We start from the raw sequence: 21734 nt of genomic DNA on the forward strand, positions 1-21734 counted from the left end.
AGGGGTTGCAGGAGGTGATGGTGGATGTGTGAAGTGCACATCAGGGCGGGTGTGAGGTGTGAGTCTGGGCTTCTCAAACCTGCAATAGAATGCATTGAGAGTGTCAGCCAGTTGTTGATTCTCCACAGATGGGGGGGATGGTGATTTGTAGTTGGTGATGTTCCTCAGGCCTCTCCAGACTGATGCCGGGTCGTTGGCTGAAAACTGGTTTTTCAGCTTTTCAGAGTAGCTTCTTTTAGCAACTCTGATCTCCTTTGTCAGTTTGTTTCTGGCCTGGTTATACAAGATTTTATCCCCACTTCTGTAAGCATCCTCTTTGGCATGACGAAGCTGTTTGAGTTTCCCAGTAAACCATGGTTTATCATTAGTGAATGATAAGAATGTCCTGGTAGGAATGCATGTATCCTCACAGAAACTGATATATGATGTTACAGAATCTGTGAGCTCATCCAGATCGGTGGCTGCATCTTCAAAAACAGTCCAATCAGTGCAATCGAAGCAGGCCTGTAGATCCTGCTCTGCTTCGTTGGTCCATCTTTTTACAGTCCTTAATACAGGTTTAGCTGATTTCAGTTTCTGCCTGTAGGTCGGTATAAGATGAACCAAACAGTGATCAGAGAGCCCCAAAGCTGCCCGTGGGACGGAGTGATACGCATTCTTTATCGTGGTGAAACAGTGGTCCAATATATTACTGTCTCTGGTAGGACATGTAACATGCTGTCTGTATTTTGGCAGTTCACGGGAGAGATTTGCTTTGTTAAAATCCCCAAGAATGATTAAAAGAGAGTCTGGGTACCTTTGTTCCATTTCAGCTATATGTTCAGCCAGCTGTTGTAGCGCCGCGCTCACACACGCGTCTGGAGGAATGTAAACATTCGCGAGAATGAATGAGGAAAACTCCCACGGCGAGTAGAAAGGTTTACAGTTTATGAAATGCGCCTCTAAATTAGGAGAGCACATCTTCTTCAGTGTTGTAACATCTGAACACCAACTTTCGTTAATGTAGAAACACAATCCACCACCTCTCGTTTTCCCTGTTAGTTCCGCGATGCGATCCGCTCGGAACAGCTGGAAGCCCGGCAGATGTAGTGCGTTGTCCGGTATGGCTTCACTCAGCCAGGTTTCAGTGAAGCACAGAGCAGCGGAGTTTAAAAAATCCTTGTTAGTGCGGGTGAGGAGAAGAAGTTCGTCCATTTTGTAGCATGATGTAGCATGAAGAGACTGGACCACAGCATGAAGAGACTGGACCACAGACTGGACCGCAGCATGAAGAGACTGGACCACAGACTGGACCGCAGCATGAAGAGACTGGACCACAGCATGAAGAGACTGGACCACAGACTGGACCGCAGCATGAAGAGACTGGACCACAGCATGAAGAGACTGGACCACAGACTGGACCGCAGCATGAAGAGACTGGACCACAGACTGGACCGCAGCATGAAGAGACTGGACCACAGCATGAAGAAACTGGACCACAGACTGGACCGCAGCATGAAGAGACTGGACCACAGACTGGACCGCAGCATGAAGAGACTGGACCACAGCATGAAGAGACTGGACCACAGCATGAAGAGACTGGACCACAGACTGGACCGCAGCATGAAGAGACTGGACCACAGCATGAAGAGACTGGACCACAGACTGGACCGCAGCATGAAGAGACTGGACCACAGACTGGACCGCAGCATGAAGAGACTGGACCACAGCATGAAGAGACTGGACCGCAGTGCTAGTTTGGCACCAAAACAGTACTTAACACTGTTTCCTGTTCATTAAAATGTTGTTTTGAAAAAAAATATTTTTTTTTATTTAACCTATAATGTATCATTTCAAATTTAAGAAAATCATATCATAATCATTTTCAACTTTTTGATGTGTTGTAAAAGTGTGCAGTTAGATAATAAAAAGTGGGCACTTGTAATTCACATGTTTGTGATAAAAAATAAATTTGAAAAGAATAATATTTCTGCATCATTCTAATATTCTAACCTTAAAATAACATTATAACACTACAGAAAGTGGACATTTTAATGGTCTTGGAATGTTCCAAATAAATGTTTTTTGAATGTTGTATTGTTAATACAATTTTGGGGGAAAGAACATTCCATGAACAGTATGCTAACCTTAATATAACGTTGTCACGGTTCATGAGTGCGCTGCTTCCTGCTTGTCTCGTGCATTTGTTATTGTTGTCTGTGTGCCATGTGCGTGTGGGTGTCACCGTATCAATTATCAGTCAATCATCTCATCTGTAATCAGCTCGGCGGCAGCTGCCACTCATCTCCAGTTCCTTTAAAGACTCACTGAATTCTTCTCTCATTGTCAGATTGTTGGTCGATGTTTGTGCTGTGTTTCCTGTTCCCCGTGAGTTGGTTTCTTCCTGGAGTCCTGTGCTGTGTGTTCTTCGTGTCTGGATCCTGTCTTCACCTTCACGCCGTTTCACCGCCGGATTCATCGCGGCCATCTAGTCCCTGCGCCACCCTGCTTCAGCCGTCTGACCCTCACCATCTGCCTGAGTCTGAACTTCTGTGTTTAAGTGTTTAATAAACATACATTGTTGAGATCGCCTGCATTTGCTTCCTTTTTCCAGTGCGTCATGACAAACGTTCCAGCAACGTTATGTTAGCCTTAAGATACCGTTCCAGCAACGTTATGCTAGCCTTAAAGCCCCATTATGTAGGATTTCCGTTTTGGTCAAACAACGACCCCTAGAGTCGCTGTGGACTACTTGTATTTAACGTTACTGTCGTAAATACCACTCACGCAGAGCAGTCTCTTCACTCACGGCCTGATTCCCTCCCCCCTGTATACCGTCCCCGTTCAGTCGGATAGAAGCTGTAACGAGTGGGAATAAGGTGTGGCCCCTTTAAGAGCTGCGCGCGCCCTGTTTAACTTTCGGCAGTCTGTATTGTATGTGCGCCTCGAACAAAAACCCGTAAGCGGATTGTTTCTGTTTGATGCTCATTCTTGTCCTATTTTTGTCTATCAAGTAATGCTGTGGACGGTAGAATGTGTGACAGACAGTTACACGAGTTCGATTGGGGAATAAACACAACGCGTTACAAATCGTCGGACATCGAACAAGCACAGCTAGCCTCCAAAGATGTCTACTAATCCATCAACAAGAACGCCAGGTGCTTTTTAGCTCACACCAACGAGTGAAAGCTTGTCCGAGTGATATACAATATAAGCAATATACTTTCAAGTCCAACAGCATGTGAGGACGTGTTGGGGGAAGTGAGGTAGCCTATGCCGTAAAGCAGTCAAATTTTGTAGTTCTTTTTGTTCTCGCAGGTTACTACCCGAACCCCGAAGTTTAAAAGTACGATTAAAAACTATACAAACCCCGTCAGGCTATGGCAGATGTGTCATTCAACCTATTTTAAGTCGATGTACCATCACAAGGGTTTTGGAAATATATTATGAAGGTTGAAAAGTTACTTAGTGTTACTTTAAGATAACATTCCAGCAATGTTATGCTAACCTTAGGATAACATTCCAGCAACGTTAAGCAAACTGGACATTTCCACGTTTTTAGAACATTTCAAATCAACGTTCCCAGAAGATAATTTTGTTAGCTGGGAAAGCAACCGCTCCGAAAACGTCTTGATAGACCGTGTGCGAATACTGAATTGAATTGTCTTTCACATCTTGCGCTTGTACGGACGAATTCACACAAGTTTGTGTAAAATCGCCCGTCTTGGCGAGTGTCCCAGTAAACAAAGTGGTTATATCTCAAGTGAATGTGGACAGTATATTTAAATTGGGTCCGTGCATTCGGTCTTAAAAGGGAGTTTAATAAACCTGCTGCTGTGTTTTAATGTTAATCAAACAATGGACTAATAAATTACTCATTGACTAAATTGCTCTTGACTAAATAGGCTACTCTTTTCAACTTTACAAAAAGATCCATCTATATTTAATTTATACAGTAAAGAATATGCAATGTTTTTTCACACTTGATTACTTTATTTAATTTTCTGTACTGGTTAGATCTACCCGAAAAACTCTAAAAACACTGTTTATTTCATTTGTAGCCTTTCATTGTTCCATTGTATTTATTTGTGCTATATATATGTGTGTACTTTGATTATTTGTTCTTATTTTATTACTGACTGCTTACTTGTCTTTAATAATGTTTTAAATTCACATTAATTACGCTGGTAGTTTTTGTAGCATCAAAATTAGAATAAAGAATTGATATTTCACTGGTTGTCTAAACATTTGTACCACTGATCCAATCCTCAGCACTGAGCCCTGCTGGAGCTGCTCTAATTATGTGATGTGCTATTAAATGAAAGATAAAATAAGATAGAGCAATTGAATGAACAGTGAAAGTAACAGAAGCTCATACAATGCATTTTAGCAGGCTTAATTAAGCATGAAAATAACTGAAGGAAATATATTTGCTGATCAAATTAAGCCAACTAATATGATTTATATTCTTTTGGTTTATCTTCTAATACATTTAAAAATTAGAAATGCAGTGAAAATACAGGTATCAGTTTTCGGTATCGGTATCGGCGAGTACCAAAAATGTGAGTATCGGTATCGGACTCGTTCTGGAAAAAGTGGTATCGGTGCATCCCTAACAAGAACACTTCTCTTTAAATGAAGTTTTATGTAACAAAGTTCGGGAGGAGCATGTTCAGGTAATCATCCAATCAGCACAAGAAGAAGCCAGTATAAATAAAGCCTTCCCTTACCTCCTGTCTCATGACTAATTTCTCAGCATCCCGCCACCACCCCATCACCTCACATTCGGCTGGGTCTGCTCATAGATACCTATGATCTATACATTCATAGGGGGGAGTACTCTGGGGTCGGGCCGAATTCCGAGCTCGGAGCCCTCCCCCTGGACAGCAAGCCAAATACGCATTATAATATTACATCAGATTTCATTAACATGTGAACTCGTGAAAATACAAACAAGACTTTATTGATTATTCTAACACATAGAACTAATATCTAACACAAACACACGCACACACACATTCATATGAGTTGCCGAAAGAAAGAAAGGGAAGAAAGAGTTTTAAGAGTGAAATGGTGAAATCCCAAGTTTCTAGCAATATGTGCACTTATAAGATTTGACCTGATCGAACCATCAATCATTAATTTAACCCTTCTATCGTTTCTTAGGCGGATTATTACATTTTATATCAAAGAACCAGTTCATCTAAGAGTCTGGAGGCTACTTGCGTTTGTCGTTGCGGTCCTTTGCGGATTTCCTTTTTGTCATTTGCTCGAAAAAGGGGTTTCCGGGTTCATTGATGGGCTGTGTCTGGATTGATGTCTTGGGCAGCCAATCACGTGGTGTTTTCACCAGACCCTCTGGAGGCGTACCCAGTTTGGCGAGTTTCACCACTTGCTCCAGGCGCTGCGCCTGGATAACGGCCACTTTCAGCGGTACTTTCGCCTGTCCCGCGTCCAGTTTGAGGACCTGTTGTACCGCATCGGAGTGAGGATCACCAAGATCCAAGATCTGACCAAAATTAGACTGGCAAGACTGTGTCCGTGAGATCAACGTAAACCCGGGGCGTGTGACTCTGTGCAACGTCAGGTCCCTTTATGAATGAATAATTGAAAATATGGGATACCCAGAATAATCAAAGATCTAAATTAATTCATAATCAACATTTATGATTATTTTCCAATAAGAAACACAATCTAAATGTGATTATCATTTGAAATTGGAGTCAGATTAAGCGTAGTAAAGTAATACTGAAACTAAATTCTAATAAATTAAGTGAACTTCACTGCAGCGCTGAAAAGACATGCACGCATTATCCCTTCGCCCACACAGTTGGACTCCATCTTTGGGCCAATGGGTGGTCTTTACAAGTCCATCTAGCATTTTGGAGTGATCTGATGCATTCTGATCATGTAAAAGTTTTCTGTGGGGTTCTCTGTGGATTTAAATTCTGTGGTAAGAGAAGTCATTTAAAGGTTATATGAAGGTCTGTTTTAAGTCTCTGTCGTGGGATCAAACAACCTCTGCCATTATCTTGGTGGGGCTCAAAGTATGATCACTCCAAACCAATCCGTCTTTTAAAAACTGCATATTGTTGACAACGTTCTTCCTTTAGCAAGGCTCATTGCTTTGAAGCTTGCATGGCCATAAATTACTTAGCTGGGGGGTTCGTTGGTTAGCTCAGACTGGCTGAAGCCCCCTTCGTTTATGGTCTGGATTGCATTGTTGATTTGGGGTCTGGAGTGTTGAGTTTTGTGTGGAAATATTTTTTAACGAATCATCTGGAAGATTCATTTGTGTTTGGTTTGCCCTCTAATCCTACGTAGTACACAGCTTCCTGAGTCAGCAAACGGGTCATATGGGGAAAGGTCACGAAGCATCAGTGTACTAATCCTGGTTGTATCGGTGTACATGTATCCACACCATATGGTGTATCACACCATACTTACATCAAAGTATCGGTGATGGAGCTTTTTTAGCTTTTAAGAAAATTTGGGAAAGAGATCTGAACCTAACATTCGATGATGAGGAATGGCATAGAGTTTTAAAGAATGTCAAAACAGCATCTAGAGATGCAAGAATACGCCTTATAAAGTTTTAGATTGGACCGTTTTTACTGGATTCCTACCAGGCTGTTTAGGCTTGGGTTAAAAGATACACCATATTGCTGGATATGTGAGGTTGACGATGGTGATTTAACTCATGCTCTTTGGTTTTGTACAAATTGGGGTTGTGGTTTCGAGGTGAAAATGTTCATTCTTTACAGATTTATTGTGTTGTATTCTGAAAACTGTGAGTATCAATAAAACCTGTTAATCTGAAAAAAGGAACTGTAATTCTGGTCACAGTTTTCAGTCCTACAGTATAATTTTTAAGGCTGTTGTCTTGTTTCTCTGTAACTTATTTTCTTTGAGTGCATGTCTGAGACTGATTTAACACAATTTGTGTGGGAATGCACAAGGAAACTTAGCAGCAATGAGGCTCTTCGGGTTTAAGAATGAGGAAGCTGCTTTACAGACAAACCTGTTTTACACACGTTACTCAAACACAGAACCAGGAAAGAAAAATAACCTGAGTTTAGAGAAACAAGTGTTGTTGAGCTGGTGTGTGTTTGTGTCTTTGTCTTCATGCAGTAAAATGGCAGATGCCAGAAATTCAGTGGATCAGAATGAGTTTATGTGTTCAGTGTGTCTGGATCTCCTGAAGGATCCAGTGACCACTTCCTGTGGACACAGTTACTGTAAGATCTGTATTACAGGCTGCTGGGATCAGGAGGATGAGAAGAGAGTCTACAGCTGTCCTCAGTGCAGACAGACCTTCAGTCCAAGACCTGCTTTAGCTAAAAACACCATTCTGGCTGAAATGGTGGAGAAACTGAAGAAGACTAAACTTGCTGCTGACTGTTACACTGGAGCTGGAGACGTGCAGTGTGACGTCTGTACTGGAAGAAAACACAAAGCTGTCAAGTCCTGTCTGGTGTGTCTGAACTCTTACTGTCAGAATCACCTTGAACAACATGAGAGTTTCTTTAAAGGAAAGAGACACAATCTGACTGATGCCACTGGACGACTGCAGGAGATGATCTGCCAGAAACACGACAAGCTCCTCGAGGTTTTCTGCCGGACTGATCAGAAGTGTATATGTGTGCTGTGTTCGATGGATGAACATACAAACCACGACACTGTATCAGCTGCAGCTCAGAGGACAGAGAAACAGGTATGAACTTAAAGAGATGCATTATACTCATTTACAGGTTCATAATGTTGTTTATGAGGTCTGCTAGAACACATTTACATAATTCAATGGTAAAAACCTCCTTATTATCTTATAATTTACATTGCAGCGTCTATTTTCACCTTCTGTCTGAAAACTGTTTTAGATTCAGTTTCTTTAACCCTCTGAGGTCTGAGCTGTTTTCTGGGCCTGGAGGTGTTCTGACATGCTCTGACATTTGTGCTTATTTCTGTTACTTGTGACATTTTCATGGCTACAGTCTAAGTACACTGTATTCAGCACAAACTCTGCTACAATAATATATCAGCAGCATGTGTGTAAAAGTTTGTAGTTTTGAGATAATGACATTTATGCGTTGTTTGTGAAAATACAAAAAAAAATTCTCAGTGAAATAAGGTCACGAAACCCCTACTGATTATTTCTTCACAAGACTTTTGCCTAGAATAGACGTAGCCTAGAATATTTGCTCTAAAACTATGTGAAAATCACCCTGACTGCTCATTCAGATAAAACAATATATTGATTTAAAATTTTTACGACGTGTTTTGTGCCACAAAGCTTTATGTGGGAGCTCATTAATATGTAAGCTTTTCACACCTGAGAAAGACAAAGACCCTCCCCTAACGGCCCTATTAGGAGCTATCAGGCCCTATCATTCTGAGCAACCTTGCACAAAGAATGAGGAGATTTAAAAAAGAATGGCTTTTAGATTTTTTGGATTTATTTACAACACAACATAATCCAAAGATACACAACAAATGACAAAAAAAGCACTCATTGAAACCAATGATCCAAAGACAGAGACCTTTCTGCCATTCCTAAAAACATTGTACATACCTTTCATTTCCAAGGTGTTTGATTTTCACTTTACCAGGTTCATGTACAGATACTCATGTGAATGTTGAAGTCAGCAGGAGTGGCATCTGGGCCCTGAAAAAAAAAAAGTGAACATACTGATATCAAGAGAAAGGCCTGCACGATTTTGGGATTACATTTTAGATTTTTCTGGTTAAAATTGCTTTTTAAAATTCACAGAATACACACACACACACACACAAATGTTTCCAACAATATATAATATAATGAACACCAGGTTTGTTGTGCCTTGTAGGCATAGGCTATGCGCAGTGCTGCATAAAATAATAATAACAATAACCATAGCAGCCTATAAATCTTCCAAAATATTTCAGTAACAACTAAGCTACAGAAAAATATATTGATTATCATGTTACTTCAAATGTTTCCATTCGTTATGATGATATGAAATGAGATAATAGTAAAAACATGAAGCCGTTTGGTGCGTTTTGCTTTTCGAATGTATCAAATATGATACATTCAAACGCGATCGCGCTCAAATATAAAACATTATGGTTACCATATACATATCTACATTTGAGCAGATATCCACAAACACAGTAACAGTAAACACGGGTCTAAATATTATAATATTCACCATATATCTAGCAACAGTTCAACTGCAATGTGAAGTTTATGCAACAATAACAAACTAATATGTAAGAAAGGTTATATTACCCAATATTACCTTACATCTTTCTTGTCTTCAAATCGCGTTCTTAGTTCCACTAAGTGTTGTTGTGTCAAAACGCCCCACAGAACAGAGGGGCGGGGTGAGCAAAGCTCATTATCATTTAAAGACACATGCACTTAAATGGCGTGCTGAAAACAGAGCTGTTTTTGACCAGGTAAAATGAGTGTTTTCTTACAATACTAATGAGAATGTTTAATTAAAGTATATTACAAACTTTTAATTTAGACCCTAAAGAATCATATTAGCTTGTACAATATGCACTGCTTAAAGGGGTCATATAATGCCAAAGTATTAAATGGAAATGTATCTGAAACGTCTGTGTATTTGACAAATATTGCATTTATTTAACTTCATCTGTGGGAAAGTCTGCAAACACCACACAAGCATCACTACGGGAATCAGAAAATGTCCGACTTCACATCTCCATTTGCAGCTCCTCACTGCCTGAACGCGGCAACTCTCACCGTTTGGTTACATGCAGCCGCAGCCGGTGTCGAACACAGCTAATACCAAGTACATAACACATGAATACATAATCCAAGGAAAGAACACAATGACAAGATCACATGACGGCAAGGGAATCACATGACATGACCAGGATCTAGCGGCATTTCTTAATACCAAGTACGAAAAGTTCGGACTTGCATCCTTGGTAGTTCGAACTTGGCAATTTCGACTCAGGAGTACAAACTCTTCATTTTAAATATCTTAAAAATTAATAGCCACACAAATGTGGTTCAGTCAACAACGGATACATCTTTATGATAAGAAATATATACAAAACACAACCCTGCCTCTTTTTGTTTTCATTGTAAAAGTATGAAACATTGATAAGTGGTTCAGGCAATATATGCATATACTCTGATTATCTTTGCTGTACACACATGTACAATAAATGAAATATGACAAAACACAATTGTCTTTTTGTTACATGTCTCAACTCTCACACCAGGAACATTTCAGAAGCGAAGGGACTGGATGCACGAGACCACGTAATTTGCATGTCCGGTGTAGTTTTTCTTGATTTTTCACGTTTTTTCTTGATTTTTGACCGGTTTTGCTCGGTTTAATTGTGTATATTGCCATGTCCTACTTTGTTGCGCTGTAGCCTACAGAAAAAGTTAATACACTTAAAAGTTCCGTTATGAATGACAAGGATGAAAGATTTGTGTGTTTTTGTCTTTTAAAATACATCCTCAATTATCTTGTATCTATATTTCACATACAGTGAGCAGGAGGAGAACACTGGCTTTTGGACACGACTTCTGTCAAAAATAGAATAGGTGCCTATCTTTAGCGAAACGTGGCGCGGGACGCTTCTGAAACGCGGCACGGCTGGTAAAAACACAAGCATTGACTAGAGTGCCCGCGATCAGCTCCAGTAACCGTGTCGCAGCCGTGACGCACCGCAGACGTGTGCAGTAGGAATGTAACGATTCACTCAACTTACGATGCGATACGATTCATGATACTGGTTTCACGATATGATTTTCTCGCGATTTTTTAACAAAATGAGAATCAAGACAAATTATAAATAAAACAGTGTGCTTTTATTTCACAGACATAATATTGCACATTTCTTTGTGAAATAGAAATATATATTTTATGTAAAATAACAAAACAAAATCAAATAAATGAATGAATAATACAAATAGAAGAAAACTTCCTCAAAACTCATACTAAGGCTTTGTCTGTGCTCTTTTCTAGCTTGGATATTTTGTACATGTTTTTTTTTTTAAAAGAAATATAAGCATATCCACATTTTCTGGCATAAGCTGAGATCTCTGCACATTCACAATGTCCCCTGCGGATGGAAAAAAACATTTCACTAGGGACTTTGCTAGACTGGAGAGCAGTGGGTACAGCCTAGCTTTCTCTTTCCACCAATTGAGTGGACAGCTATTGAGGGAAATGGATGTTTCAGCTCTGTACTTATTGATTTCTGCATCAATCTGACTGATGGGCTGGGTAGCTGGTTCATGAAAAGTCCCCCTAAGGAGATCTTCTAAAGCTGTTTTCTTGGGAGGAGGTTGTTTCAGCTCAGCTCCTGTGCTGTTTGTCTGATCAAGAGGATTCCCTGCTGCAGGGGGATGGCCACTGGTACCTCCTTCACCCTGATCCTGCACAGAGGAATAGCGGTAATAAAAAGACTAATTAAAATCTAAGTACAGCAGTGACAGGGGTTTCACAATGTCATTATTTTGTCAATTAAGGTAATATTTTAACATTATAACGCCACTGTGGCTGTGGAGCTTCTGTAAAAGAAGGCAGCAATGCGCCTCACTCTACCTAACAAACAGCACACTCGAAGGCACACTCAAACCTGCTTGGCTGGCTAAGTTTAAAGTGTGGGCAAAACACCTGACATGGGGGGCTAGCCCAGCCTCTCTGACATCAATATCCATATTTCTTGCATTGTCCATGACAACAGCAATTCCATGGTAAGCCTTTTAAAGCCCCCATTCACTCAAGGCTGATTTTAAAACTTCAGCAATGTTAGCACTGGTGTGTGATTCAAACAGAGAGCAAGTTTGAAGAACAAAATTAACCATCTCCCACTCGCTGGATATCTTATGGGCTGTGACCATAAGATAACTCTGGGTAGCCCTGGAGGTCCAGCCGTTGGTTGTAATTAACACGCTATCTGCTTTTCTTAGGGTCTCAACTACCTTAGATTTTGTTTCTCTGTAATGTGCTGGCATAACAGTCTGGCTAAAGTGGGGGCGTGATGGGATGGTGTATCTGGGCTCCAATGTGTTCACCAGTTGCCGAAATCCTTCAATTTCTATGACAGAAAGTGACCTCATATCTTCGGCATGAATACACCAATGCACCGCGTGATCTCTGTGGCTCGTGCACTCGTCGGACTGAGTGGGGCTGCAAATCCGCCGGTCAGGGCGGTTTGGCCTGTTAATAGCTTTTTACGTGCAGATAGAGCTGGTGACTGGAGCTTCTCACTGTGGTGATGGTTTAAATGCTGCATCATGTTTGTTGTGCTATTCATGTATACTAACAGTTTCTTGCAGTATCTGCACAGAGTTTTCATCTTGTCTGTAACCATCTCACCGCTATCATTTTTAGCTTTTGGAAAGCCAAAATGCCGCCACACCTCCAATTTGAATGAGGATGGGGCATCTTCAATATCAACATCCACACTTGCCACCGCCATACTTCCTACTGTTTAACGCTACAACTCATTCGCTGCTATCGCGCCTGTAATGCGAGGTCACAGTATACAGCTTCAGCGCCCCCTGCTGTTTGAAACATGTATCGCGATTCGTTTAACATCTCAACTGACTTGAATCGTCACATATTTTCATTGATTTTCAAATGGCTCAGAGTGAATCGTTATATCCCTAGTGTGCAGTTTAAATAAGGGCGATGCACAAGGAAATAAATACAAGCAAACAATTCAGTCAAACGGTAAAGTTATAATTTATAAAGAAATAAAACTTATCTTTGCCCCTTTGCCACACAAAAGATTCCTGAGACCAAAGATTGCCCATTACATAAACACAAGTCGAATCAGATCTCATATTTAACATGTGTACTGAGACATCAGAGCCAGAGGCAAACGTCAGAAGGACTAGCCGAGGTACAGTGGCAGGGTACATGAGTGTTGAGCGCCTGGATCTTACATATCTTTATAAATAAACCACAGATTTGAAATTTAAACAACTACATTGTTTAAATTTGAAAAACTCTTAAAACTACATTTTGTGACACAATAACAGTAGTATTTTTAAAATTACATGGGGTTTTTTGTCTGCCATTGACGACTGCTTGTTGATGTAAGATTTCTTTCTGGGATACCTTACTCGCACATGTCGCCTCTCGATGCATCCTCGATAAAAGGGGCAGATCAAAAACACATCCGTGGATTTGTACTGCACTTGGCTAGATGTGAACTCATATCTTTTTACCTGCTGATTTATGTGATGTTTCCTTTTATTGGTTTGTCCTTTAGCACCAGCTGAAGGAGATGCAGAGGTCGTTCCAGCAGAGGATCCAGCAGAGAGAGAAAGATCTTCAGCAGCTGAGAGAGGCTGTGGCCTCTCATAAGGTGAGTCTGGAGAAGAAGAGAAGTTTGAGACGTCTCAGTCAGGACTCACTGAAGCCACTGTGTGATTGTGATGTGTGTCCTAACAGCGCTCTGCACAGACAGCAGTGGAGGACAGTGAGAGGATCTTCACTGAGCTCATCCGCTCCATTGAGAGAAGCCGCTCTGAGGCGACACAGCGGATCAGAGATCAGAAAAAGACTGCAGTGAGTCGAGCTGAAGAACGACTGGAGCGACTGGAGCAGGAGATCAATGATCTGAGGAGGAGAGACGCTGAGCTGGAGCAGCTTTCACACACACAGGATCACATCCATTTCCTGCAGGTAACAGAGATCTAGAAGAACAGGATCATAGTGGACTTGAGCAAGAGCCATTGACTGAAGTGTTGATCTGTGTGTTCGGTTATTATATCATCATCAGTCAGACTCTCTGAATTGAACTGACATTTACCAACTTGCTTCTCACATAAGTGGAAACGTAAGTTCACATAAGTTTCCACGTGTAAGTGGAAAATGCTAGAACTCGTAGCTCTAACATGATATAATGAATATGAGAAGAATGAAGCTGATGCTGTGAAAGTGCTGGATTGAGGAGAGTTACTAAAGATCAACAAGAGCCACACAAATCTGACAGTGGTGCAAGCAATTGATGAAGTGTGGAGGTGATGAGCTTTGATTTCTGTTTTCTGTAGAGTTTCCAGTCTCTCTCAGCTCCTCCTGAATCTACAGACGTAAATGACAATCCCTTCAGTTCTCTCTCCTCTTTTGATGGTGTGAGAGAATCTGTCCTTCAGCTGAAAGACAAACTGGAGGATTTCTGCAAAGAGGAGCTGAAGAAGATCTCTGACAGAGGTAAAGTCCTGGAGATTCATCTGCTCTCAGAAATGATCCTCCATCATCTCATATCATGTAGACGATCATATTAGAAATGTCTTAGAACGGATACAGGGATCATTTTCTCTTGACATGATAATCACACTCTTCATGTCTGTTGATTTCCACAGTCACTTTTACCAACATTGTTCCCAGAACCAGGAACGACTTCCTAAAATGTAAGTCACCAAGAAAATAAGCAGAGAAACTCAATGAGTGTCTTCATGTTCTTCTTGTAGAAGGTAAAATAAAACATGACTGAAGAGACAGAGGTGGGATGGGGTGGGGTCTTAAGGTGTTTTTGGGTGGCATTTATTTGAAGATTTACAAGATGAAACTTGCAATTACTTACAAAAGAAAAACAAACAAGTCGAGTGTTTCAAAAATAGAACGTTAACTGTCTGTGTATTGTGTGACCTGACAGTTTACACCAATGTGGCAAGAATAGACGGTTCAGACACAATATAACACAATATGTTTTTTTCGTGTTGTTGTTTTCTGTTGGAAAGATTAATATGAATGCCTCTTGTTTGCTGATTGGCTGCAGTTTGTGATAATTTACATAATTAAGGTTTCAGTGGCAAATTTCTAAAATGTTTATCTAACACTTTCTATTCACGTGGCTTTTTTGATCTTTGTAAACTAATGATAATGATATTTAAACTATCCAGTTAAATCTGTTATGTGGCAATCAATGACATGCCTTTTAAATTATATATAGGTGAATAATAATAATAATAATAAAATAAACCAAATTATATATTATAAATAAACATATATAATATACACCACCGATCAAAAGTTTGGGGTCGGTAAGGTTGTTAGGCGTTATTTGATATTTGCCTAAACGGGAGTATAACATTAAAAGAAGTGTCTGTGTATCTCAAAATGATGGTAGGGCAATGGAAAAAAGGATATAGGCAAAGCTCCTCTCAAAACAAATTTAATTCCAAAGTGTACAGTGTCAAATGCAAAAAGAAATCAATATTTAAAATATTTACAAAGGAACAAATAACGATACAATAACAAGGTGGGAAGGAAGGGCTCCAGACTGTGACCAAATGGAGCGAATGAAACTTATTTGTGCTTCACGGACCGTTTATTAGTTTGGACCAATAATAGATAGCGCAGCTACTCATGAGTCGCGGGCCGATCTCGATCACACGACACGTTTACCCCACAGCGCTGGGAGATCCAGTGAAGAAATCCATTGAATTCACCATAGAAATTAATAACATCGCTGCGAAATCCAGTGAGCATTCAGATTTGGCTATAAACTATTTTCCGTTTTTCTGAGGTGAAAAACTTCTTTTTTCAGGGTACACTCACATTCAGGGTAGTTTCTATTGTGCTGGGTTTTCTGAAGTAGTCATGATTCGCCTCTCAAAACATAACATGCTCTAAACACACGCACACATAGTGGATTTTCTTTTGTAATCGCGGCTTTGAACGATTACGTAATCGTGTCATCCGTAATCGTAATCGCGATTAGAAATTCGATTAATTGTGCAGCCCTACCACAGAGCCAACACGCCAAAGCCTGAGTTTCTTCACGTCATGCCTGCCGAGCCTTATTCACTTCATGTCATGCCTGCCGAGCCTAAAGACTGATTTATACTTCTGCGTCGGACCTACGCCGGAGCCTCTACGCTGGAGGCAACACGGTGGTTTTCATTTACATTTCTGCGTCGTTGTCCGCGTTGACCCGCAAGTACACATGCAGAGGGAGCGTGTGAAACCCGAGGGAGCGGTTATAGCAGACCAATCACAGCGCTTGCGTCCACGTAGAATTGACGCATTGTTATATTTTTGGAGAGGTGCACGTCAGGGTACGCAGAAGGGTACGCATGCTACACACAGCCTACGACATAGCTACGGCAGGAGTTAGACACAGAAATATAAATCAGCCTTGAGTCTCTTAACGTCACGGCTGCCGAGCCTGAGTCTCTTCACGTCATACCTGCCGAGCCTGTGTCTTCGGACAGGATGGCCGCCGCGCCCTGAGTCAGCTCCGGCTTCCTGCACTGCCGGCTCCGCCTTCTTTGTTTTTGAAAGAAGTCTCTTCTGCTCACAAGGTTGGATTTATTTGATTCAAAATAAAACCTGAGGACACTGCTTTTTCCCACACCCCTCGCCCAACTGGGAGGGGTGGAGGTACTGGTCTGCTTATCTCAAATAAATGGAAATTTTATCCTTTACCATCTCTACCTGGCAACAGTTCATTTGAATCACACGTAATTACTATTACTCACCCTGCTAAAATCCACCTTGTAGTTGTTCCACCTTGTAGTTGTTTATCGTCCCCCAGGTCAACTGGGTATCTTCTTAGAGGAGTTAGATGTGTTACTCTCAAACTACCCTGAGGACGGTACTCCTCTGGTACTCGGTGACTTCAACATCCACCTTGATAAAACCCAGGCTGTTACTCCACTGCACACCTCAGACCACTTCATCACTTTTAACCTCAAACTGAATCCTGATACAACACACACTCCTCCACAGGTCACCTTTCAGCGTACGCTCACTCTCTCCCTCTCACCTATCCTCTATGGTTTCATCCTCACTTCCTTCACCCGCTCAGTTTTCAGCACTGGACACTAACAGTGCTACTCACACTCTTTGCTCCACTCTAACATCTTGTTTAGACAACTTTTGCCCCCTTTCATCCAGACCAGCCCACGCTACCCCCTGTGCCCCCAGGTTATCTGATGTTCTCCATCGACATCGCTCTAAACTCAGGGCCGCAGAGAGGAAGTGGCGCAAATCAAAAAATTATACTGACCTTAGTTTGTATCAATCTCTCCTCTTGTCCTTCTCTGCAAATGTCTCCACTGTTAAAACGACATTTTACCACAACAAACTTAGCAATTGTTTTGACTCCCGCACACTCTTCGAAACCTCCTCTTCTCTCCTTTGCCCTCCTTCCTCCCTTCCTCATCTATTCTCACAGCATTCAACATTCTTCATAAAACAACAACCCATCAGCGGGCCAATTCTCCTCACCACAAACTGACAAACACATCATAACAAATACACACTCTCTTTCCTTCCTCTCTCCAATCTCGGAGGCAGAAATTTACAAACTTATCCTTTCCAATCATCCTACTACCTGTCCGCTTGATCCAATCCCCACTCACCTCCTCCAGGGCATTTCTTCCTCAGTTACACCTGCACTTACTCACATTATTAACACCTCTCTTCACACTGGTACCGTTCCCACAGCATTTAAGCAGGCTCGGGTAACCCCACTGCACATCGGTGCTTGGACCAGTTCTCTTCTCCATCTACATGTCATCACTAGGATCTGTCATTCAGAAACATGGCTTTTCCTATCACTGCTATGCTGATGACACACAACTCTACCTCTCATTCCAGCCGAATGATCCGACGGTAGCTGCTCGCATCTCAGCCTGCCTGACAGACATTTCTTGTTGGATGAAGGACCATCACCTTCAACTTAACCTTGCTAAGACAGAACTGCTTGTGGTCTCGGCCAACCCAACACTTCAGCACAACTTCTCCATTCAGCTGAGTTCGTCAACCATAACTCCTTCCAGGACAGCCAAGAATCTTGGAGTTGTGATTGATGATCAGCTAAGCTTCACAGACCATATTTCTACAACGGCCCGGTCCTGCAGATTTGCTTTATACAACATCAGGAAGCTCAGACCTTTCCTATCAGAGCAGGCCACACAACTCCTTGTCCAAAGCTCTTGTTCTATCCAGACTGGACTGTTGTAATGCTCTCTTAGCGGGCCTTCCGGCATGTACTATCAAGCCTTTGCAACTGATGCCCTCTTGCTGGTCTTATTGCTTCTATTGTTCTCCTCAGTTGTAAGTCGCTTTGGATAAAATGTTTTGATGAACAGAAAGATTGAAATTGAAATGAAAAATAGAAATGTGGGTTATTTTAAATGATTTAAAATATGGAAATCCAAAAAGGTCTGCACTTTAAAAATACTTTTATTAGGTTCAAGCAGGAGATAAAAAACATTTCAGCTGTTTGCCTTCGTCAGTTAAAATAGAAATGTTTATTAACATAATCTCTTTACTGTCTTAAAAAAAAAAATTGCACATTTAAAAAGTGGGACAGAGAGCATAACTATATCATGCTTACTAAAATCCCCCCCAAAAAAGAAAAAAAGCAAGATTTGAAATGGACTCGAGACTTTGGGTCTCGAACTAATGGATAAATATGATTATTTTTAAAAACATTTATCCAAGATTTAGAGATAAAATCACAGTAGTAAAAAAGCTTCAGGAAAGTAAGAACAAACTAATTCCGCTGTGGATTTATCCTAAATAGGATTTTGTCTCAAGTCTCTTTAAAGGTGCATTGCGCAACATTTCATGTTAAAAATACCCGTTTTTCTAACCCATACATGCTTAAACAATTGCCTGATGGGCTGAATGAGCCCTTCTATGATCACTGCGATTGCCTCTATAATCCTGTACAGTAAAATAAATAAGAGGGATTCGGGACGGAATCGACTGGGCATGACGTCATGCGCGTTCACGCTCACCTGGCTATGTCTGGCAGGTTTGTGTATTCGCCGCCATTATCCGCATCAGCGAAGACAACTCAAGCGACTTTTGCAAAAGTAGAAGATGGATTCAAAGACACCGGCTTCTAGTTCATCCCAAACCCCAACGCAAACTCCATGTAACCGCGTGCACAACTCTGGTTGCAGTTTCGCGTGTCGCCAGAAGGGGGCATAGTTCTGCAAAAACTCTGAGACTTGTGCAATGCACCTTTAAGGCAACAGAGAGCAATTTAAAGAAAGCTCAAGATGGCTCTGAAAATCACAAACAATAGGCCTAAATGCTTAAAAAACTTTCTAAATCAAATTACAAGTAAGGTAATCATCCATGTAAGGGACTTGGATGATGGATAATCATGATTTGCACAGGATATCAGTCAGATGATTCATCTGATGTGTTTTCTCTCCATCAGATTCCCATCAGCTCACTCTGGATCAGAACACAGCACATAAACACCTCCATCTGTCTGAGAGGAACAGAGTGATTACTGTCAATGTCACAGAGCTTCAGCCGTATCCTGATCATCCAGACAGATTTGATCATTGGTCTCAGGTTTTGTGTAAAGAGAGTGTGTGTGGATGCTGTTACTGGGAGATTGAGTGGAGTGGAAAATTTGTGTATATATCAGTGTCATATAAGAGCATCACCAGGAAGGGATCGGGTAATGAGTGTTTGTTTGGATATAATGATCAGTCCTGGAGTTTGATCTGCTCTCCCTCCAGATACTCATTCAAACACAATAACATCCAGACTAAACTCCCTGTAGAGTCCATCAGCAGTAGAATAGGAGTGTATGTGGATCACAGTGCAGGAACTCTGTCCTTCTACAGCGTCTCTGACACACTGAGCCTCATACACACAGTCCAGACCACATTCACTCAGCCGCTCTATCCTGGGTTTTGGGTTGGCTGTAAATCATCAGTGAAACTGTGTTGATGAATTAGAACAGACTGTAGAGAGATTCTACCCATAATGCTTTGAGCTGCATGATAAATCAGTAACAGTGAGATGTTATAGAGTCTCTTATTTTCTCTTCATTACATTGATACTAAAGCTGAACTTCTGTCAGTGAAATAACATGTCAGAATAAATGTGTGTAATGAATCCTCATATAGACAGTAAGATCAGTGTGTGTTTGTGAGTCACGATGAGTGACGATGTGTATTTGTGCTTTTCTCAAGCTCTATTTGTGTTGATGGAAATCAGTCATTCAGTGACAGTGATAGTGTCACATAAATCATTTTTATTATTACTATCAAAATTACCATTAAATAAAATGTATCATTCAATAAAAAACGCTAGAATTGGATTTACAGACCTGATTGTTGTTATTGTTAAAATGTCTTGTATCTTGAAGTTAGATTTTGGTCATATTGTCTATTCCACAATAACACATAATCTGAACTTTGCTTATTAATTCATACATCAGTTTTAACATGTATTTTTAACTTGTAATATTGCTTCATATAATTTAATTATCACAATATACAGTGAGGAAAATAAGTATTTGAACACCCTGCTATTTTGCAAGTTCTCCCACTTAGAAATCATGGAGGGGTCTGAAATTGACATCGTAGGTGCATGTCCACTGTGAGAGACATAATCTAAAAAAAAAAATCCAGAAATCACAATGTATGATTTTTTAACTATTTATTTGTATGATACAGCAGCAAATAAGTATTTGAACACCTGAGAAAATCAATGTTAATATTTGGTACAGTAGCCTTTGTTTGCAATTACAGAGGTCAAACGTTTCCTGTAGTTTTTCACCAGGTTTGCACACACTGCAGGAGGGATTTTGGCCCACTCCTCCACACAGATCTTCTCTAGATCAGTCAGGTTTCTGGGCTGTCGCTGAGAAACATGGAGTTTGAGCTCCCTCCAAAGATTCTCTATTGGGTTTAGGTCTGGAGACTGGCTAGGCCACGCCAGAACCTTGATATGCTTCTTACAGAGCCACTCCTTGGTTATCCTGGCTGTGTGCTTCGGGTCATTGTCATGTTGGAAGACCCAGCCTCGACCCATCTTCAATGCTCTAACTGAGGGAAGGAGGTTGTTCCCCAAAATCTCGCAATACATGGCCCCGGTCATCCTCTCCTTAATACAGTGCAGTCGCCCTGTCCCATGTGCAGAAAAACACCCCCAAAGCATGATGCTACCACCCCCATGCTTCACAGTAGGGATGGTGTTCTTGGGATGGTACTCATCATTCTTCTTCCTCCAAACACGTTTAGTGGAATTATGACCAAAAAGTTCTATTTTGGTCTCATCTGACCACATGACTTTCTCCCATGACTCCTCTGGATCATCCAAATGGTCATTGGCAAACTTAAGACGGGCCTTGACATGTGCTGGTTTAAGCAGGGGAACCTTCCGTGCCATGCATGATTTCAAACCATGACGTCTTAGTGTATTACCAACAGTAACCTTGGAAACGGTGGTCCCAGCTCTTTTCAGGTCATTGACCAGCTCCTCCCGTGTAGTTCTGGGCTGATTTCTCACCTTTCTTAGGATCATTGAGACCCCACGAGGTGAGATCTTGCATGGAGCCCCAGTCCGAGGGAGATTGACAGTCATGTTTAGCTTCTTCCATTTTCTAATGATTGCTCCAACAGTGGACCTTTTTTCACCAAGCTGCTTGGCAATTTCCCCGTAGCCCTTTCCAGCCTTGTGTACAATTTTGGTGTACAATTTTGTCTCTAGTGTCTTTGGACAGCTCTTTGGTCTTGGCCATGTTAGTAGTTGGATTCTTACTGATTGTATGGGGTGGACAGGTGTCTTTATGCAGCTAACGACCTCAAACAGGTGCATCTAATTTAGGATAATAAATGGAGTGGAGGTGGACATTTTAAAGGCAGACTAACAGGTCTTTGAGGGTCAGAATTCTAGCTGATAGACAGGTGTTCAAATACTTATTTGCAGCTGTATCATACAAATAAATAGTTAAAAAATCATATATTGTGATTTCTGGATTTTTTTTTATAGATTATGTCTCTCACA

At 41.1% G+C, this 21734-nt stretch overlaps 2 protein-coding genes across 2 annotated transcripts in view; one reads left to right on the forward strand and one right to left on the reverse strand.

Annotated features, from left to right (window-relative positions):
* Nucleotides 1–21734, reverse strand: part of LOC309496107 (uncharacterized protein) — a 246674-nt gene that overhangs the window by 55848 nt on the left and 169092 nt on the right. The gene's annotated exons all lie outside the window — the stretch shown is intronic.
* Nucleotides 7097–19838, forward strand: LOC309496078 (tripartite motif-containing protein 16-like). The gene is made up of 6 exons (XM_082166035.1): nucleotides 7097–7693; nucleotides 13228–13323; nucleotides 13410–13643; nucleotides 14012–14171; nucleotides 14324–14371; nucleotides 19147–19838. Exons 1-6 carry the CDS (start codon nucleotides 7115–7117, stop codon nucleotides 19668–19670), a joined length of 1641 nt encoding a protein of 546 aa, XP_082022161.1. The 5' UTR covers nucleotides 7097–7114; the 3' UTR covers nucleotides 19671–19838.

Source organism: Leuciscus leuciscus (assembly GCF_965113295.1).
Source record: "Leuciscus leuciscus genome assembly, chromosome: 4".
Taxonomy (NCBI): Eukaryota; Metazoa; Chordata; class Actinopteri; order Cypriniformes; family Leuciscidae; genus Leuciscus; species Leuciscus leuciscus.